At 42.4% G+C, this 23,033-nt stretch overlaps 1 protein-coding gene across 1 annotated transcript in view; it reads right to left on the bottom strand.

Annotated features, from left to right (window-relative positions):
• LOC126474718 (aromatic-L-amino-acid decarboxylase-like) overlaps positions 1-23,033 on the bottom strand; it is a 187,335-nt gene that overhangs the window by 53,646 nt on the left and 110,656 nt on the right. Inside the window, exon 6 of the mRNA XM_050102196.1 lies at positions 14,511-14,792. Within this exon, the coding sequence (XP_049958153.1) occupies positions 14,511-14,792 (282 nt within the window). The remainder of the gene's footprint in view (positions 1-14,510; positions 14,793-23,033) is intronic.

Below are 23,033 nucleotides of genomic sequence, written 5' to 3'. Positions count from 1 at the left end.
CAGGACTACATCCAGCATCTCTACGATCGTCTCCATGGGAGAATAGCAGCCTGCATTGCTGCGAAAGGTGGATATACACTGTACTAGTGCCGACATTGTGCATGCTCTGTTGCCTGTGTCTATGTGCCTGTGGTTCTGTCAGTGTGATCATGTGATGTATCTGACCCCAGGAATGTGTCAATAAAGTTTCCCCTTCCTGGGACAATGAATTCACGGTGTTCTTATTTCAATTTCCAGGAGTGTATATTCAAAGTTCCATTAAATTGATAACTTCAGCAGACAGCAAAATTGCGTTTTAAAAAAATGTAGCAGCGAATGTAATAGAACACGCGACGTCTTATCAACAGTGCGTGACGCTTACCCTTACGCTACTAGCTGTGACGTAGCTACAGCAGCTCTGGAATTGAACAACACTTCCTCCAGAACTTCCGCATTCCACAGTGCTGTGAGATAATGCATATGGCCGGATCTAGACTTCTGAGAGACAGACAATTACAGCATTTCTTTTGCACTGTACGACGGTTTCAACAAACAGATAGGGCAATAGAGTAGCTCAAATGGAAAGGAACACTTCCTATTTAAATTTCTGCATCCTACACTATTGGCAGTTCTGTGTAGGTGGCAGTTACATTATTTTATTTCGGTGATTCCATATAGAGTCGAATGTATGCACTGGGTAGCCAAGACAGCTAGTTCATGGCGATTTGGTCAACCAAGTAAATGAATGTACTGAACATCCTGCAAACCACTACAGGGAGCCTGTGTGTCAGAATTCTCATCTTGTGTGCCGCATCGGTGTTATGATAGAGAAATGAGTCGTAGAGAAGAGGGTTTGGTGGCCTGTTGGACTTATGATAGTTTCCTATGATTATGGTCTGGGTTCGATTCCAACTTCTGCCGATGTTTTTTGATTGGGAGAGGCAGATTCTATTCTCTTCTGCTACGTCAAGTGAAGAAGGTATAATGGCAATGTGGTCTGAAAATCACATTAAACATGATATTCCTTCTCTATCAAGTAGACGTTAGGTGGGCCGGCCGAAGTGGCCGTGCGGTTAAAGGCGCTGCAGTCTGGAACCGCAAGACCACTACGGTCGCAGGTTCGAATCCTGCCTCGGGCATGGATGTTTGTGATGTCCTTAGGTTAGTTAGGTTTAACTAGTTCTAAGGTCTAGGGGACTAATGACCTCAGCAGTTGAGTCCCATAGTGCTCAGAGCCATAGACGTTAGGTGGAACCACAATAAATTAAGGAGTGGCGACATGTAGAAATATCACCAGTAACCTTTCTTATACTAGTTATTTATTTCTAGTGACGAAACAAACCCTGTGTATGGTCACAGGACACTTATTCCATCTTTTATTTGAACTTCTGTATGTCAATAAAATTGGTTCTAAACTGGGAATGCAACTCAGACCGCCCTTAACGCGGAATTTGATCCCTTCGTGACAATACAGCTCGACTACAACTTGTTGTTTGTTCAAAACTGCAGATTCCTCAACTTCTCTACATATTGCGCATGAATGGGTTGGAATCCTGGCCCAGCACTTAAGTTTTCACTATGTTTTATCAAGCTCTAGCATGAGAACACCTATCTGCTGGTGGATAATAATTTTTATTTTTAATGCATTTTCATTCGTTGTCAGCACTAACGATATCTGACGTTTTTGACTCCCAGTGAGACACAGAACTATTTGCGAGATCACTGTAAGTTCAAGGATGTTATTACGAGCTGCTGGTGGAGAAAAATTCGGTAACGGTCGTCTCTTTGTGTGTAGTCAACAACGATATGTTTCGGGTTCGATTCTCAGTCAGCACTGAACTCTTCGTCATATTATTTCTATTTCAAACATGCTCACATGTCGCTGCTGGTGTAACAAACCCATACTTAACGTTCCTTTTCTCTAGAATATAACAGCGATATGTGCCGGGTTGGAGTCCTGGGAAGGAAAAAATTAATGTTTCGTCTCGTCATTTCAGTTAATACATCTAGCTACTGCCGAGAAAATCCGATATGTCAAAGTTGATTGTGCTTCGATAACAATCCGATTAGGTTCTGGGTTCGAATCCCTGTCCAACATGAAGCTTTACCTCATTGCATTTCATGTAAGTTACTTGTGAAGAAGCAGTATTTAACATCTCTCGTAGCACGTTAACAGGGACAATAGATGCTGGGTAGGAATTCGCGTCCGTTAAAAATGTTTACGTTATGTAATTTAAAGTTGATATTTGCTAACTCATACTGTCTAAAATCGAGGTATATCAATCTCTTTATGTCTAGTGAGGAATGACTGTTAATTTCCGTCAGTCACGAAATCTTAGTTTGCGTGACCTGGGTTTGAATCCATATGCAGAACGAGGTGGTTTGTCGTGTCATTTAAAGTACATACATATTCTCAACTAGCTGCTCGTGAATAACGTGAATTTTTAATGACATTTTGTGTTAAATAACAAGTATGGTATGATACTTTGAAGAGGAAATCATGAATACGACGAACTTACTACGTGCATTACCTATCTGACGTAATAATGAGAGTGCTAACATTTCAGGTATGTCATTTATTGCAATAAATGTGAGCTTACAAGCCTTAAGGACAGTCTTACCTGTGATGAGGTGTTCCCTGATATTTGTAGTATCATGGTATTACTTTATATCTTGAGTTATTGCGATACAGAGCAGGTTTTTTTTTCTAGTGGTGTCTTGTTGGAATCATTTTCAATAGTCAAACGAGCTGCGTTATGTGGGTTGCATGGGAATAAGGCGAAATGCAATTCAGATCGTTCGGATACTTTTGAGCATGACTGTACTTCGTTAACAATCCGATTAGGTGCTGGATTCGCATCCCTGTCACAAACTTTATATGATGAAATTTCAATTTTAAACATGAGCACACCTTGTTCCTTGTGAATGACACCATATTAAACGTCGTTGGGGGTAGTTCCCAGGAAGGTAACTGTTATCACAGGATTCCCAGTTCAGTACAAACATTTTCGTCATTTATGTGCAGGATCTGAATTGATAACTGATACTGGTGCAAACGTCTATACTTCACGTCTCTTTATGCCTAGTGATCGGGTCTCAATAAGGCACAAACAAAGCTTAGCTTAGTTAGCAATGGCTATAGGTGCTGGGTTTGAATCCAGGTCCAGAATGACGACGTTGGTCATGTCATTTAAAGTTAAAATTTGTGTAGCTGTTGATGTGTTACGAGAGCAATGATGTTACTGGTGATTCGCTGTTAATGTTGAGATTTCCTAAGAGTGCTTGTTGCCGTTAAGCGCGTTTTTCTACTGGTTCGTCCAATATCCAGTTTCCAGAGCCACTCACCGTTGAGCGACCTTCAGCACGTGGATGGAAAACCTTTTAGAGACATCGAAAAACGTTTTTTTTCAATTGGCCTACAGCTTTGTAACTCCATATATTGCCTCAAGTATTTAATTTTGACTAGGGATTACTGTACAATATACGTAAAATAATCCGTTTTCTCAGAACTTTTGGAATGTCACTTGTAATTAAGGTTAGTTTATGAGTGTTATGGGGTGTCTCATCGCTAAGAACGTGTTTTCCAATATGTTTTGTATGCCGATATTAGTTGACGCTTAGACTGACTGCCATAAAGACCTTTGGTCTCTAGTAGTCTCTTGCGGTACCCATTGTGAGTAGTCAAACGACTGTACCCCACGGGGTTTTGGTGTTTAGAGGACCTGAAACACAGCTAGGTTATGTTGGTTGTATTCGGCAGTGACCCACTTTTTTTGCTGTCAAGTGTACATGGACGGCAGGTCTGGTAGAAGCTAAACTTTTCTCATATGTAGTGGAGAATGAAGAATCCAAACCTCGAAAGCAAAGTAGTATAAGCCACGGCATGTTGTGGAATTAGTAGCCAATGGGCTAAGATTGCATCAATGGAAGATCTCAAAAGGAAGATACTTCATGAGTCCACATCTATCAGACAGAGAAGCGATCTGTCATTCTGAAAATGCACAACAAAATTATTGCAAACAACATAGTGAAATTATTTGTGAAGAGCATTACTTTTAATGAGCAAATATTCTGGCATGGATCAGTAAAATTAACAGTTAGTTATTCAGTTCTGGAAAACTGGAACATAGTTTATAATATTGTACTTCACTTTATACTAAAATAATAGTCATTATATGATAATAAATACTTTCTTATTCATTCTGCATCTCTAAACCATTTAAAATCTTATAACATTTCCTTTAGTACTAGCATTTAGTACTTGCAAGCTAGGAGTCTCACAAGCCCCTATTATGCATTTTTGCTACTCCAGCGACTCACGCATCCAAGGATTAACCATGGTGCCCAAGAACAACGAACATAGTATTAGTCAACCCGTTGAAAGAGCGACTTTAAAATGAAAGACCACGAAAAGAAATATCTGGCAAAAGCAGAGGCCAGACTGAGATTCACAGGAAGAATCTTAGTGAAACGTAAGTCATCCACGAACGAAGTTGCATATTGCGCTTGTTCGACTGATTGTTGAGTATTGTTCATCTGTCTGGGATCCTTAGCAGGACTGATAGATGAGAGAGAGAGAGGAAGAGAGAGAGAGAAGATCCACCGAAGAGCGGCACGGGAGCGTTACAGAGATGCTCAACAAATTCCAGTGGCAGACGTTACATGAGAGGTGTCGTGCATAACGAACAGGTTTACTATTGAAATTTCGAGAGACCACTTTGCGGGAAGAGGCGAACAACGTACTATTTCATCCGATATACATCTCGTGAAATGATCGCGACGAGAAAATTCGAGAAATTAGAGCTAATACTGAGGGTTACCGACAGTCTCCCCAAGCGCCATTCGTGAGTGGAACAGTTAGTGGTAGTAGAAGTACCCTCCGCCACACATCATTAGGTGGCTTGCGACGTATGACGTAGATGTAGATGTGCGCTATGGGGCGCTTTAGATGATGCAGGACTTGTGTCAGGCGGTCATGTGATCCTTGTTAGGTTATTGTTCTCACGGCTAGTCCGAATATCAATATGTGCTCATGATACTAGCGAGCAATGGCGTCACTGCGTTGTGAGAATAAGAGAAACTACATTTCTGGCCACAAGAAGGAGTTGCTTTGCCGTGTGCTTAGCGCTGCGGGCAGTGGCTGTCAAATGGCAAAGCCTTTGGCGAGCTGGCGCGGTGAATGACTGTACGGGACGTTGCAAGCATTTGGTATTGAGATCATTCGCTCGAAACGGTTCAAGGTTTTAATCAAATTGCTGATCATGCAGCACTATTAATATTAAGCTAGTCGCGCCCATTTTACTCTTATCTGTAGTCGCGCTGCACCTGTGAGGCGCTTCATCAGTTCCTATCAGTAAAAATAATTCCCAAGCGACCGCGCGCTTGGTAAACTCACGGATAGAGTATGAAATGACAAATTTAATTAAATACTTAACTTTAATACATTTGAAAGTGAAAAACGTAGTCACGCAGTAAGTGATTAGGTATGCTACGCGTATGAACCTCCCCATGAACCATGGACCTAGCCGTTGGTGGGGAGGCTTGCGTGACTCAGCGATACAGATAGCAGTACCGTAGGTGGAACCACAACGGAGGGGTATCTGTTGAGAGACCAGACAAACGTGTGGTTCCTGACGAGGGGCAGCAGCCTTTTCAGTAGTTGCAGGGGCAACAGTCTGGATGATTGACTGATCTGGCCTTGTAACACTAACCAAAACGGCCTTGCTGTGCTGGTACTGCGAACGGCTGAAAGCAAGGGGAAACTACAGCCGTAATTTTTCCCGAGGGCATGCAGCTTTACTGTATGGTTAAATGATGATGGCGTCCTCTTGGGTAAAATATTTCTGAGGTAAAATAGTCCCCCATTCGGAACTCCGGGCGGGGACTACTCAGGAGGACGTTGTTATCAGGAGAAAGAAAACTGGCGTTCTACGGGTCGGAGCGTGGAATGTCAGATCGCTTAATCGGGCAGGTAGGTTAGAAAATTTAAAAACGGAAATGGATAGGTTAAAGTTAGATATAGTGGGAATTAGTGAAGTTCGGTGGCAGGAGGAACAAGACTTATGGTCAGGTGAATACAGGATTATAAATACAAAATCAAATAGGGGTAACGCAGGAGTAGGTTTAATAATGAATAAAAACATAGGAATGCGAGTAAGCTACTACAAACAGCGTAGTGAACGCATTATTGTGGCCAAGATAGATACGAAGCCCACGCCTACCGTAGTAGTACAATGTTATATGCCAACTAGCTCTGCAGATGACGAAGAGGTTGATGAAATGTATGATGAAATAAAAGAAATTATCCAGATAGTGAAGGGAGACGAAAATTTAATAGTTATGGGTGACTGGAATTCGATAGTAGGAAACGGGAGAGAAAGAAACGTAGTAGGTGAATATGGATTGGGGGGAAGAAATGAAAGGGGAAGCCGCCTGGTAGAATTTTGCACAGAGCATAACTTAATCATAGCTATCACTTGGTTCAAAAATCATGAAAGAAGTTTGTGTACATGGAAGAAGCCTGGGGATACTGGAAGGTGTCAGATAGATTATATAATGGTAAGACAGAGATTTAGTAACCAGATTTAAAATTCTAAGACATTTCCAGGGGCAGATGTGGACTCTGACCACAATCTATTGGTTATGAACTGTAGATAAAATCTGAAGAAACTGCAAAAAGGTGGGAATTTAAGGGAATGGGACCCGGATAAATTGAAAGAACTAGAGGTTGTAGAGTGTTTCAGAGAGAGCATTAGGGACCGATTGACAAGAATGGGGGACAGAAATAAAGTAGAAGGAGAATGGGTAGCTTTGAGGAATGAAATAATGAAAGCAGCAGAGGATCAAGTAGGTAAAAAGACGAGGGCTAGTAGAAATCCTTGGGTAACAGAAGAGTACTGAATTTAATTGATGAAAGGAGAAAATATAAAACTGCAGTAAATGAAGCAGGCAAAAAGGAATACAAATGTCTCAAACATGAGATCGATAGGAAGTGCAAAATGGCTAAGCAGGGATGGCTAGAGGACAAATGTAAGGATGTAGAGGCTTATCTCACTAGGGATAAGATAGATACTGCCTACAGGAAAATTAAAGAGACCTTTGGAGAAAAGAGAACCATTTGTATGAATATCAAGAGCTCAGATGGAAACCCAGTTGTAAGCAAACAAGGGAAAGCAGAAAGGTGGAAGGAGTATATAGAGGGTTCATACAAGGGCGATGTTCTTGAGGTCAATATTATGGAATTGGAAGAGGATGTAGATGAAGATGAAATGGGACATACGATACTGCGTGAAGAGTTTGACAAAGCACTGAAAGACCTGAGTCGAAACAAGGCCCCAGGAGTAGACAACATTCCATTAGAACTACTGACAGCCTTGGGAGAGTCAGTCCTGACAAAACTCTACCATCTGGTGAGCAAGATGTATGAGACAGGCGAAATGCCCTCAGACTTCAAGAAGAATATAATAATTCCAATCCCAAAGAAAGCAGGTGTTGACAGATGTGAAAATTACCGAACTATCAGTTTAATAAGCCACGGCTACATAATACTAACACGAATTCTTCACAGACGAAAGGAAAAAAACTGGTATAAGCCGACCTTGGGGATGATCAGTTTGGATCCCGTAGAAATATTGGAACACGTGAGACAGTACTGACCTTACGACTTATCTTAGAAAATATATTAAGGAAAGGCAAACCTACGTTTCTAGCATTTGTAGACTTAGAGAAAGCTTTTGGCAATGTTGACTGGAATTCTCTCTTTCAAATTCTGGAGGTCGCAGGGTTAAAATACAGAGAGCGAAAGGTTATTTACAATTTGTACAGAAACCAGATGGCAGTTATAAGAGTCGAGGGGCATGAAAGGGAACAGTATTTTGGAAGGGAGTGACAGGGTTGTAGCCTCTCCCCGATGTTATTCAATCTGTATATTGAAGAAGCAGTAAAGAAAACAAAAGAAAAGTTCGGAGTACGTATTAAAATCCATGGAGAAGAAATAAAAACTTTGAGTTTCGCCGATGACATTGTAATTCTGTCAGAGACAGCAAAGGACCTTGAAGAGCAGCTGAACGCAATGGACAGTGTGTTGAAAGGAGGATAGGAGGATATAAGATGAACAACAACAAAAGCAAAAAGACGGTAATGGAACGTAGTCGAATTAGTTCGGGTGATGCTGAGGGTATTAGATTAGGAAATGAGACACTTAGATTAGTAAATAAGTTTTGCTATTTTGGGAGCAAAATAACTGATGATGGTCGAAGTAGAGAGGATATAAAATGTAGACTGACAATGGCAAGGAAAGCGTTTCTGGAGAAGAGAAATTTGTTAACATCGAGTATAATTTAAGTGTCAGGAAGTCGTTTCAGAAAGTGTTTGTATGGAGTGTAGCCATGTATGGAAGTGAAACGTGGACGATAAATAGATTAGACAAGAAGAGAATAGAAGCTTTCGAAATGTGGTGCTACAGAAGAATGCTGAAGATCAGATGGGTAGATCACATAACTAATGAGGAGGTATTGAAGAGAATTGGGGAGAAGAGACATTTGTGGCACAATTTGACTAGAAGAAGGGATCGCTTGGTAGGACATATTCTGAGGCATCAAGGGTTCACCAATTTAGCATCGGAGGGCAGCGTGGAGGGTAAAAATCATAGAGGAAGACCAAGAGATGAGTACACTAAACAGAGTCAGAAGGGTGTAGGCTGCAGTAGGTACTGGGAAGGCTTGCACAGGATAGAGTAGCATGGAGAACTGCGTCAAACCAGTCTCTGGACTGAAGACCACAACAAACAACGCAGGAATGCTGCTCTCTAGTGGAATGGAATTTAGGAGGCTTGACCGCTGTGCGTGTCAGTGGTGCCAATGGTGCCAAATGTAAACAATAAAAGAAATAATGCACCTATGAGGTACGCGCCACCGACGGAAGGTTAAAAGCAGTGGCATGTAGTATACGGGGAAATCAAAAAGTTTCTCTTTGAGGGCGTCGTTGCAGCGTATCTGCAACGTAGTGCGATACTGATGCGAGTATATAAGCACGAACATGTAGGTAAGGGATCAGTGTGGCATTCGTATTTTTCCATCGTGCGTGAGGCAAATGTGGAAACTAGAACTATGGCGACATTATTACCAAATGCGTCAAAACGGAACCAACGTCCTGTTACTCTTTTCTGTGCTGCAGAAGGACAAACAATGGTAGACATTCATGGGAGAATGAAGCAAGTGTGCGGGGCAGCATGTCTGTTGAGAGCCACTGTTGTGGAATGGTGCGCCAAATTGTGTGCTGGGTGTTGCTGCTTAATGATAACGTACGTCCCCATATCGCAAATGTCGTAGCGCAGAAGTTATGCCAACTCCAGTGGGAGACCCTCGAGCACCCGCCCTATAATCCTGATGGCTTCCCTTACGATGATCACGACTTCGGTCTCTTAGAAAAGGCCTCGAAGGGTCGATGATTACTGTCGGATGAGGATGTGCAACAGATATTTAGGGACTTCTTGAAGCAACAGGACACGGTGTTTCACAAACGGGTATCATCAGCCCGGTGCGTCGATGGGATGATTGTCTCAACGCTCACGGCGATTTTGCGCGATTAGCATACCTATTATGCACTGTACGGCATTCGAAGGAAACTTTTTATCGCCCCTTAGTTTGAATGTAACGGAGAAACTAAGGGGCGATAAAAAATATCAATAAATGATTATTATCAATCGGAAACTTCGAGTAGGATACTTAAATACAATTTCGCGATTTGCACCGTATCCTGCTACAGGACAAGAAAGAAAGAAATTCCATTACGCTAATCTTACTTTTGTTGATGTTCATCTTTTTTTTCCCAAGACACCAACAATTTCATTCAAATGTTCTTTCTAGTCCTTTGCCGACTCTGACAAAATTACAATGTCATTATCAAATGTAACCGTTTTTGTATCCTCTCCCTGAACTTTAATTACGAGGGCGTACTGAAAAGTAATGCACCGATTTTTTTATTCTGTTCCCAATATCGTCTGACGTAGTCATCCACATTACTTGGTTGACTTTCCCGTTTCGCTGACGCGAGTTGTAACCGTCTTCCGCTAGAGGACTCTGAATTGTAGAGTGTAGCATGGCGGTGTGTAACGTAACTATGTCGGTGCGGTAAAAGCTGTGTACTGTGATGATTATATCGATTTCAGTAATATGCGACGTTGGACTGTTTGGTTCTCATAAAGAAGGATACAGTCCATACGGTCCCGACTTGGCACAATCCGACTTTCATTTGTCTCCAAAACTTAAAATACAACTTCGAGGATTTCATTTTGATAGCGATGCAGCGGAGGAAGCAGAAGTGCGACTGTGACTCCATCCACAAACTCAAACATTCTACACTGACGGTATCAACAGACTGGTCTGTCGTTGGGAGACATGTTTTCCCCGAAATGGTCACTATTCTGAGAAATAAATATGTAGGCATGAAGAATAAAGATGTAGAATATCAAAAGAGTTTGTTTTATTTCAAAAGCTTAAAGGGTTCTTACCTTTAAAAAAATCGGAGCCATTTGTTTCCAGCACGTCCTCGTACCTTCCCCAATTTCTCTTTGTTTTCCTTTACTGCTTGCACAATGTACACACTGAATACACGAGGAATGTCCTACAAACCTGCCTCACCCCTTTCTCAACGAAAGCTTCCCTTCGATGTCCTTCCACCCTTACAACTGTAACCTGGTTTCTGTACACACTGCAAATTACTTTTCAGTGTCTCTATTTTTCCATGCTACCTTCAAAATTTCAAAAAGTGTACTCCAATCATCAGTTGCATAGCTCCACATCTTTGTGTTAATATTGCTGCTCCATAATTCAGTCTTTCCAGAAATAGAGGACCGTAAGCAACGACAGTGTAATGGAAGAGACGATATAGACTCTACCACTAACAGAAATCATGACAGTGAAATCGCGTGTTCGTGTTAGTCGGTACTATGGAGTGAACGCAGTAAGATGGGTGAAACTGGAAGCATTACCTCAAATAGCAGAAAGGAGCTATAGCGTTTGGACGTGCCCATGACCACAGTGTGAATGAAGTTTCCCAGTTTGTTGGTGTATCAACACGGACCCTCTAACCTGCCTACAAGGAACCTTGTATCATTCGGAAACGTGTACCTCAGGGTACGCACAGTGCCGCGGAAAGAACCTAACCGACAGGGACTGGAGACGATTCAATGTTAATTTTTTTCATTTTTTTAAAATTGTGTAGATGAGAATCGCTTTCTGACGCAACAGGAACTGCTGATGTCAGTGAATACTGGTCCACCTCAACCAGTTTTTGAACGAACACTGGGAACGGAATGGCTATTTGAAGTTAGATACTTTGCAGAAGGTCATAGCTCACAGCGGCATATACACACATCAAAAAAAGTTTTGTATCACCTCGGTTTCGAGAGTTTCGGAACCTGTACAGAAAAATGAAACAGAGATCAACATAAACATCATTTCCGCCATTGCATGTTGTACCACCATACAACGAGACCTTAAGATTGGTTCAAATGGCTCTGAGCACTATGGGACTTAACATCTGAGGTCATCAGTCCCCTAGAACTTAGAACTACTTAAACCTAACTAACCTAAGAACATCACACACATCCATGCCCGAGGCAGGATTCGAACCTGCGACCGTAGCAGTCGCGCGGTTCCGAGACCTTAAGAGCTGGTGGTCCAGATTGCTGTACACACTGGTACCTCTAATACCCAGTAGCACGTCTTCTTGCATTGATGCATGTCTGGCATACTATCCACAAGTTCATCAAGACACTGTAGGCCCAGATTGTCCCACTCATCTACGGCAATTCGGCGTAGATCCCTCACAATGGTTAGTGGGTCACGTAGTCCATAAACAGAATTTTTCAGTCCATCCCAGGCATTTTAGATTGGTTTCATGTCTGGAGAACATGCTGGCCACTCTGGTCGAGCTATGTCGTTATCCTGAAGGAAGTCATTCACAATATGTGCACGATGGGGGTGCGAATTGTCGTTCATGAAGACGAATGCCTCGCCAATATGCTGCCGATATGGTCGCATTATCCGTCGGATGATGGCATTCACGTATCCTACAGCCGTTACGGCGCCTTCCATGACCAACAGCGGCGTACGTCGGTCCTACATTATGCCTCCCCAAAGTAGCAGGGAACCTTCACCTTGCTGAACTCGCTGGACAGTGTGTCTAAGCTGTTCAGCCGGACCGGGTCGCCTCCAAAAACGTCTCCGACGATTGTCTGGTTGAACGTATATGCGACACTCGTCGGTGAAGAGAACTTGATGCCAATCCTGAGCGGTCCATTCGGTGTGTTGTTGGGTCCATATGTACACTCCGAGACGCCTGGACCTTCCTCGTTGAGAGCCCTTCCTGGCACAAAGTAACAATGCGGACGCAATCGAACCGCGGTATTGACAGTCTAGGCATGGTTGAACTACAGACAACACGAGCTGTATACCTCCTTCCTGTTGGAATGACTGGAACTGATCGGTTGTCGGACCCTAGGCATGGATGTTTAAATCTTTGGGCGGGCTTAGTGACATCTCTGAACAGTCAAAGGGGCAGTGTCTGTGATACAATGTCCACAGTCAACGTCTATCTTCAGAAGTTCTGGGAACCGGGGTGATGCAAAACTTTTTTTGATGTGTGTATGAATGCACCTCCACAGCGGGCCAAACAATTCAGGAACTGGACTATGGCTGGCTGGAGGTATGTAGCGAATTACGATTTTGACTTTTTACAAATGATGCTAAACATGGAAAACACTGACGGCCGAATGAGACGTTTAACCTGTAGTGTATTGTTTGTGTAGTTAAGGCTGGAGGTGGTTGTGTAACGTCTTGCAGGTGTTTTTCATATGACGTCTTAGGGTCCCTCATTCAGGTTATCGTGAACATGAACTACGATGTTTATTCTTACATTCTCGATTACCAGATGTTGCCCAATCATCTACAGCTTCATAGTGAGTATGATGTGGACACTCCTGTCTTCCAAGATGGCAACAGCCATGTACGCACGGCTGCAGGGTTGCACGCACACTTTCTTGTCTGAGGAACACTGAGGCATAATATCATACCTCGACTGGCCCAGTAAATTATTCAATTTAAATCCCAGAGAAGTTACCGGGAGGTTTTAATTTAAGTGGAAATACTCACAGAGGCCTAGCGTGGACTATAATTATTGTATGGCAGCGTCAGTGCGGAACCTATGTACTCTGAAAAAAATTAGTTCCAATTTTCGCCACCAAGAGCAAATCTGACGATGTGAATGGAAGAGAGAAGCATAGAAATTCTTACATATATAATGGATTAGAAACGGGACATGGACAGAAAGGGTCAAACAAGCGAGAAAGGCAAAAAGTTGATTTTGTTATTAATCGCCGCTTACACAGTTTGTTCAATGTTAGCACCAGAGACGTCGGTGAGATGCTGTACAAAGCCAGATTTGCACCTGATTGCCATGTTGTTGTTGTTGTCTTCAGTCCTGAGACTGGTTTGATGCAGCTCTCCATGCTACTCTATCCTGTGCAAGCTTCTTCATCTCCCAGTACTTACTGCAACCTACATCCTTCTGAATCTGCTTAGTGTAATCTCTTGGTCTCCCTCTACGATTTTTACCCTCCACGCTGCCCTCTAATGGTAAATTTGTGATCCCTTGGTGCTTCAGAACATGTCCTACCAACTGGTCCCTTCTTCTTGTCAAGTTGCGCCACAAACTCCTCTTCTCCCCAATTCTATTCAATACCTCCTCATCAGTTATATGATCTACCCATCTAATCTTCAGCATTCTTCTGTAGCGCCACATATCGAAAGCTTCTATTCTCTTCTTGTCCAAACTATTTATCGTCCATGTTTCACTTCCATACATGGCTACCCTCCATACAAATACTTTCAGAAACGACTTCCTGACACTTAAATCCATACTCGATGTTAACAAATTTCTCTTCTTCAGATACGCTTTCCTTGCTGTTACCAGTCTACATTTTATATTCTCTACTTCGACCATCATCAGTTATTTTGCTCCCCAAATAACAAAATTCCTTTACTACTTCAAGTGTCTCAATTCCTAATCTGCCATAGTTGGAACTAATTTTTTTTCCAGCGCGAATCGGTCTGCGTTAGCACATTAGAATGTCTACCAAGTAACGCTGTCATACGATAGTTACAGTGCACAGTGGATATCGGGTGTTAGCGGCGATTTAACTATAACCACTCGGTATATGGGACTATTTTTAACAACAGGTGAAAGGTAGCATTCAAAATTCTCGCAATTTGGTGGCTGTGGGGGATCCGTCAAATCATAAATGAGAGGCTTCAGCTGAATATGGCCCACTGGAGGAAACTTGTGGACGCTCTTTCGCCCAGCTGAAGCCATTATCAAGACTAGAGGCAGTAATAGCGTGACATTTCTTCCTGGTGACTATTTTTTTGTGCGCTGTGCTTACATAAATACAAGAGCTGCCTCGCAACGTATTTCTCTTAAAATTTGCCATTAATGTAAGTCTCAGAAACTAGAATTGTCAACCCACTCACCTTGCGGAGAGCGTCCCCCCGCAGACGGTGTTCATTGTCGGTCGGTAGCACGCGCAGTTGGATGAGGCAGATCTTGGCGGCCTTCTCGACGCAGGTGTGCGCCTCTCGGGAGGTATAGGCGATAATCTTCTGTAGTGCAGCGCAGTCGACGTCCAGGTCGTCGGCGTGCCGGTTCTTCCTGACGCTGCTTAGGCTACGATCCAGTCTGTCCTCACGCAAGAACTGCGTGGCAGCGTGCCTCGCCGCCATCATTGCAACAAGGATGGCGTCGCTCTCGGACGGCTGCAGCAACAAAAACTGTCATCCTATCAGGGGTCGGACGCTGCGCCTACACTGCATGCTGAAATAACAATAATAAACTGCGATTCGTCTTCAAAATAATCTTCAAATCATAATACACTTCTGAAACGTTCCTAAATCGGCTGAAAACTGGGTGTGATGTTTACCCTTGAAATTGTGAAGGCATTGCTAATTACACATATAACATTTCTTTTCGTGATTTTCTTTAGATTTCTATTCTTTTTCTTTTGTTCATATGGGCATTTGTAATTGTGATTATGCAACATTCTACTGTGGTTTTAAAATGTAAAGATGTAATTGTGATTATTTCGTTTGCCAATGGATAAATATGTTTCTTGCTTTGTACCTGTGGTAAAATTTGTAAAGTTCTCTTTTGGAATATTATTAATTATGAAAAATGCAGTCAATAACATTTATAAAGATTTATGTAATTCACGATAACGATATAACATCTATAGACATGGGACAGCGGTAGTGTTATCGATAGTCGAAAGGTTGTTGTGTAGTAGAGGGGATGGTGGATGGTGTTCAAAATGGTTCAAATGGCTCTGAGCACTATGGGACTTAACATCTGTGGTCATCAGTCCCCTAGAACTTAGAACTACTTAAACCTAACTAACCTAAGGACATCACACACATCCATGCCCGAGGCAGGATTCGAACCTGCTACCGTAGCAGCCGCGCGGTTCCGGACTGCGTGCCTAGAACCGCTAGACCACCGCGGCCGGCGAGGATGGTGTGTCTGCGCGGAAAAATAGTACTGTGTTTTATGAAAAGCATACGCAATTGTATGGACAGTGATACCGAACTATCAGATTGTTAATTCTCTTTACCACTGCGGTATGTAATGACATCGCCAGCGAACTTTAAGAGCAAATAAACCGGAGTGTGAAAGTGCCGCTAACAATACTTTGTTGTGGCCGACACGAACAGTGCTTTTATGCGATGAACTTTGCTGGTATTGGTTTTGGGTAGTGGAACTGTTGTATATCACATTCTATCAAGCCGTGAAAGTGACGACTTTAATTAACTGTGCAATATAAATGACTTTCAGTGACGTTGTCAAAGTTTGAAATGCGAGGACAGAGTGGACACTGTTTACGGTGTGCTTCACACACAAGAACAATTCTATGAACTGTGTATTTGTGGCTAAGACTATATGAATGTGACGAACTGTGTAATTATACGGACAGTGCATAAAGTGTAAAAACGAGTGATGTCTACGTAATGTACTTTGAAAGAGAGGACATGTCAACAACGGTCGTATACTGGCGTCGTGTGATTTGTTAATCACCACTGGGTTAATGATACAGCTGTGCCGGAACTTTATTTGCGTTTCGCCGGAGAAGATTAACCAGCGGAATTGCCTGTATCCTGCTCTCATCACCGCAACCCGCCGACATCGTGCTGCCCAACGCAACGCTTCGTATGCACCAACAAGTTAAGAGATTTCGGCGAACGCTATACCCTTACCTAGAAACTTTCTTTCTCTACTAAAAGTATAAGAATTACAGACTCTATTCAAATAAATTCTTTGTTTAGTTTATGTTTGCTTTCTGCTAACGAAAATAAAATTACGATCAGTGAATTAAAAGTTGCCTGGTAGTCATTGTTGAAACACCAGTAAATATAAACTTCTTCCTCTCATTAGAACTAATTCTCCTTGCATGTCAAAATTATTGTTGTTATTTTATGTAGTTTTATGTATTGTTATGAGACTACATATATATGACAGTGACTAATAAGAGTATTTTGTCGCAAAATATGGTGTCGCGCGAAAATTATGGCGACCGCCATGATTGCTTGCGTTCTGACCAATAACGTAAAAGCTGCTATTCCCGTATTGGTGCATTTCCTGACGTGAGCGTGAATTATAAATGTCAGCTGTCAAATCACGTAGGGACTGTTTACCCAGTAATAAAAGTTTTTGATATTGTATTGCTACGAGTCGTAGTATTAAGAGACACTGGTTATACTCAAAAGTGGGTAGATGTATGGTGAACCACCCAGTGTTCACGCAATTATTAACAGTAGTGTGTGTGATTCACGAAATTTAGTCACTTTTTCTAATTCCTTTCAGATATTGTCTTAGATGTGTTTGAAGTTTCAGAGAATATACAGGGTGTTGCACAAAGATACGGCCAAACTTTCAGGAAACATTCCTCACACACAAATAAAGAAAAGATGTTATGTGGACATGTGTCCGGAAACGCTTAATTTCCATGTTAGAGCTCATTTTAGTTTTGTCAGTATGTACTGTACTTCCTCGATTCACCGCCAGTTGGCCCAATTGAAGGAAGGTAATGTTGACTTCGGTGCTTGTGTTGACATGCGACTCATTGCTCTACAGTACTAGCATAAAGCACATCAGTATGTAGCATCAACAGGTTAGTGTTCATCACGAACGTGGTTTTGCAGTCAGTGCAATGTTTACAAATGCGGAGTTGGCAGATGCCCGTTTGATGTATGGATTAGCACGGGGCAATAGCCGTGGCGCGGTACGTTTGTATCGAGACAGATTTCCAGAACGAAGGTGTCCCGACAGGAAGACGTTCGAAGCAATTGATCGGCGTCTTAGGGAGCACGGAACATTCCAGCCTATAAATCGCGACTGGGGAAGACCTAGAACGACCAAGACACCTGCAATGGACGAGGCAATTCTTCGTGCAGTTGACGATAACCCTAATGTCAGCGTCAGAGAAGTTGCTGCTGTACAAAGTAACGTTGACCACGTCACTGTATGGAGAGTGCTACGGGAGAACCAGTTGTTTCCGTACCATGTACAGCATGTGCAGGCACTATCAGGAGCTGATTGGCCTCCACGGGTACACTTCTGCGAATGGTGCATCCAACAATGTGTCAATCCTCATTTCAGTGCAAATGTTCTCTTTACGGATGAGGCTTCATCCCAACCTGATCAAATTGTAAATTTTCACAATCAGCATGTGTGGGCTGACGAGAATCCGCACGCAATTGTGCAATCACGTCATCAACACAGATTTTCTGTGAACTTTTGGGCAGGCATTGTTGGTGATGTCTTGATTGGGCCCCATGTTCTTCCACCTACGCTCAATGGAGCACGTTATCATCATTTCATACGGGATACTCTACCTGTGCTGCTAGAACATGTGCCTTTACAAGTACGACACAACATGTGGTTCATGCATGATGAAGCTCCTGCACATTTTAGTCGAAGTGTTCGTACGCTTCTCAACAACAGATTCGGTGACCGATGGATCAGTAGAGGCGGACCAATTGCATGGCCTCCACGGTCTCCTGACCTCAACCCTCTTGACTTTATTTATGGGGACATTTGAAAGCTCTTGTCTACGCAACCCCGGTACAAAATGTAGACTCTTCGTGCTCGTATTGTGGACGGCTGTGATACAATACGCCATTCTCCAGGGCTGCATCAGGGATTCCATGCGACGGAGGGTGGATGCATGTATCCTCGCTAACGGAGGACATTTTGAACATTTCCTGTAACAAAGTGTTTGAAGTCACGCTGGTACATTCTGTTGCTGTGTGTTTCCATTACATGATTAATGTGATTTGAAGAGAAGTAATAAAATGAGCTCTAACATGGAAAGTAAGCGTTTCCGGACACATGTCCACCTAACATATTTTCTTTATTTGTGTGTGAGGAATGTTTCCCGAAAGTTTGGCCGTACCTTTTTATAACACCTTGTATATACAATTTTGTCGGTTCAGGTTAATTTCAGAGCATTTTCTAGTGAGTATTAGAGTTTTCAGTTCATAAACAAAGTGGGAACGTGACCAATTGAGAAGTATAACAAAGAGTGTGGTTTTCCAACTAGACTTTTGGATGACTTCACAGTTCAGATTTTGATATAATTATTTTTCCTGTGGGTTGAGGGCATCACAGAATATGCCTCAAGATTGATGACATGCGGCTTTGGCTAGCAGGCGAAAGACGAAGATTGCTAACCGTAGGCCATTCACACACGGGGGTACTAAAAACGAACTTGAACTGGTAGTTGGTCTAAACCGCTGACTAATTACCGACTGGATTCAACGCATTTCCGCACACGGCGCTTCTCTATACATACGGAAACTGGTGGTGATATGAATCGCTGTCTGGTTGCCGATAGGATGTCAACGCAGTTCTCCACATGAAAGTACCCTGTAGAGACGGAAACTGGCAGGTGATTTGACTCGTTGACTGGATGGCAACGCAGTTCGGCACTCGATGCTGCGCTGTGGAGACGGATATTGGTAGGTGGCGGATTGTATGCCGGATGGATGGCAAAGCAGTTCCGCACACGATATTCTTCTGAAAAGACGAAAGCAGCATTTCATGAATGTGGGCTTGGAGAACGGAGAGTACTGCTTGTTACACTCGGGATTTCGGGTACGGATTCAAGTTTTGTGGTAGATACGGCAGTATTATTTTACAGACGAATACAAATGTGAAGGAGACTCTATACATGGATAAAAACGAAAACTGCAGACTATTTTTAGGAGTGATGGGGCTGCAACAGACTTAATCGGAATTCACAGCATTTTATAGAATGACTAAAGTGTTTATTAGCGCTTTAAGACAACAGATTCATCGCACCATAACGTAGAGAAAGACGAGTATGAGAGACTGTCTTACTGCAAAGGAATAGAATTTCACTGAAGTAAGAACGTGTTGATTTAAGTTATACATACAGTAAATAAGTACTTCTATCACGTTACAATTCGTAATTGCGTCCATTTTTCACAATCAGACAAAAATATGAACTCACATTTATGACCCAAGAGGAATAATAGTAATTCCCGATGTGAATCATAGGATCGGCCACTGTATCATCATCTGCGGATGGCGTCATTTGGACACAGTGCAGATGGGTATGGGGTCAACACGCCGCTTTGTCAGCCTTTGTCAGCTTTTCAGGACTTTGGAGCAAGTATTTCTCTTTCATGCGGTTTTTAAACTAGCTTCACGAGTCTGAACATATTCTCTTCCAGTCCTCTCAGCGAGGGAGCGTCCCTGTCATGACACAGAACTGACCCTGGGACCACGGCCTAGCAGTCAGACCCACTGACTGTTCAACTATGGAAGAAAAGAAAGAGAATTGAGAATTAGGATACAAACGAATGGTATAAGATTATGTAAAGTTTTTCATTTACAGGTATTTGGTTTCGGGCTGTGCACTGCTTACACTTTGATCCTACTTTCCACGAGGAAAGTCCCCACGGGATGCATCGTCAAGAAGACGGAAAAATATATTGGAATGTGCTAAACGAAATGTGTATGTCCGTTACAAAAGGAGTGGACTGGGGAATGATTGCCAGACGTTTTGCTCTGTTACGGAATCGTCCGAACTGTATTGATTTACTGGATAACAAGCGTGCTAGAATCGAAAAATCGAGGAACAATGGTAAAACATACAAAAGTTACGTATGATGAGATTTGTTGTGTTAGTATCGCGTTGTATTGCCGATGGATTATTTAATGTGGTCGATATCTGCTCTTCTGGGAGGAATAGTATAAAAAGAGAAGAAAGGTATAAAATTCGTCAAATACGTATCCAATCGTCATCTTTCATGAGAAATACACATTTCTTTGTTTCCAATTAAGTATGTATTGTCAACTATCGAAATTTTATGAAATATTGTTTAAATTTAAAAAAATAGAAACTTATTAACAATCGTTTGTGAAACGTCGATAATTGAGTTTTTACATTTACAACAATAACTGGAATTTTATGTGTGATATGTAATTAGAAACAAGACGCTCAATTTTCTAAAAGAATGATGATTATCTATGTGTTCATCAGCATATATTTAATGCATTTTATATTTAAATTTGTAGTTATTCGAGTTGAACGAAAAAAATGAAACAAAGAAAGCCATAGCCAGATTCGAACCAGTGACCCATTGATTACCTGATAACCATTCCCTGGGTGCTATCGAGTAACTCATGGAGTGCGTACTGAAAGAAAAAATCGCCTTAATGCTGATAAATTAAAGTTGCTCGGAAAGCTTCAAGGTTGATTTTCTTGAGTTTTTGAAAGTTACATTCAACTGTTTTGGATTCTATTTGAGTTCTGAACTTCACGTACCTAACAAAAATCCGACTGCAGTGTGGTCTCCTTGTTGCTCCCAAAAGCACGTTTATTGTTGGCATCAACCTACAGCCAGAACGAAATTGTCCTCCCGGACGAAGAGTACAGCGATTTCTACAAATACTGAATATTCCAGAATATACTAACATTAGAAACGCAATACACTTCGACAGTCTTCCACAAACGATAAACACCAAGAAACAAATAAATGCTAGTGGTCCGGTCTGAACCGGCTCCCGCAGTACGCCAGCCAGCGACGTTAGACACTATAGGCACTACGCCTCTCTCTCTCTCTCTCTCTCTTTCTCACACACACACACACACACACACACACACACACACACACACACACACAGACAGAGCGAGAGAATTTGCCCTCATATTTCAAGCGTAAGCAGTCAAGTACTGGACAACACATACAGGCTGTTATATTCCATCCCCAGCTCTATTAACGTACGACTGGGATGATAGCCGCTTTCCGTATTATTTTGTGGCAGTTAAAGCGTTGCCTTTATCACGCCATTCCTCAAAAAATTCTGGATAATATGGAAAGAACTTTTTCATACATCGTGTTGCGTTAGTCTCATCATGAAGGAGAGCCTTGAGGAATGAGGAACGAATCAGGTCAGTCATTAATAGGCAGAAGTAACCAGAGCTGGTTACATCTGTAAAGTATATTAAAACAAATTATGACTAGCGCTAATCTACTCAAACTGATAATTCTGCTAATTACTTCTAGACTAGTTTATACACGATCCAGTCACATAATGTGATATCGCTCACAGGTTCAACGTTTACGTGCAATAAGGACTCACAGACGGCATGTGGCAGCACTAACAGTGGAGGATAAAGAGTGCCTGGCGAACGCAGAAAGCGGTCCAGACGTCGTTGTGTTGTGGAAATTGAGCTATTTATCTGACTCCCAAAAGGGCATGATCATACCTTTCAGACCAGAGGTGGAAGCATTTCCCAAACGGCTAAGTTTGTAAACTGTGGTTAAAATACGAGGGTCACTCCAAAAGAAATGCACACTATTTTTTTAAAAAATACCCTTCTTTTATTCTACATGTTTGAAACTTTTGCAGTCTGTAGATACATCCTTTAGGAACAATATTTTCATTTCTCCACATAATTTCCATCCCTCTCAACTGCCTTACGCCATCTTGGAACCAGCGCCTGTATACCCGCACGGTAAAATTCTGGACCAAACTGTTGGAACCACTGTTTAGCAGCGTGCACAAGGGAGTCATCATCTTCAAACCTTGTTCCACGAAGAGAGTCTTTCAGTTTCCCAAAGAGATGATAGTCACTTGGAGCCAGGTCAGGACTGTAAGGTGGGTGTTTCAGTGTTGTCCATCAGAGTTTTGTGATCGCTTCCGTGGTTTTTTGACTGACATGTGGCCGTGCATTGTCGTGCAACAGCAAAACATCCTGCTTTTGCCGATGTGGTCGAACACGACTCAGTCGAACTTGAAGTTTCTTCAGAGTCGTCACTTATGCATCAGAATTTATGGTGGTTCCACTTGGCACGATGTCCACAAGCAAGTGTCCTTCGGAATCGAAAAACACCGTAGCCATAACTTTTCCATCAGAAGGTGTGGTTTTGAATTTCCTTTTCTTGGGTGAATTTGCATGATGCCACTCCATTGATTGCCTCTTCGTCTCTGGTGAAAAATGATGGAGCCATGTTTCATCACCTGCCACAGTTCTTCCAAGAAATTCATCTTCACCATTCTAGTACTGTTCCAAAAGTTCGCTGCATACCGTTTTTCTTGTTTCTTTGTGAGACACTTTCAACATCCTGGGAACCCACCTGGCACAAACCTTTCTTAACGCCAAAACTTTCAGTATTCTGCAAACACTTCCCTCCCTTATCCCTACGTAGCGTGACAATTCGTTCACTGTGATGCTTCTGTCAGCAGCCACCAATTCGTTAACTCTCTGCACATTGTCTGGAGTGTGTGCAGTACGAGGCCTGCCACTGCGAGGACAATCCTCAATACTGCCATGCCCGCTTTCATCACGTAACCTGCTTGCCCACTGACTAACTGTACTGCGATCGACAGCAGCATCTCCATATACCTTTTACAACCTCTTGTGGATGTTTCCCACTGTCTCGTTTTTACAGCACAGGAATTCTATGACAGCA

Source organism: Schistocerca serialis, chromosome 4, assembly GCF_023864345.2.
Source record: "Schistocerca serialis cubense isolate TAMUIC-IGC-003099 chromosome 4, iqSchSeri2.2, whole genome shotgun sequence".
NCBI classification, from domain to species: domain Eukaryota; kingdom Metazoa; phylum Arthropoda; class Insecta; order Orthoptera; family Acrididae; genus Schistocerca; species Schistocerca serialis.
The sequence above is the reverse complement of the archived record's forward strand: the minus strand, read 5'-3'. Positions and strand labels throughout refer to the sequence as shown.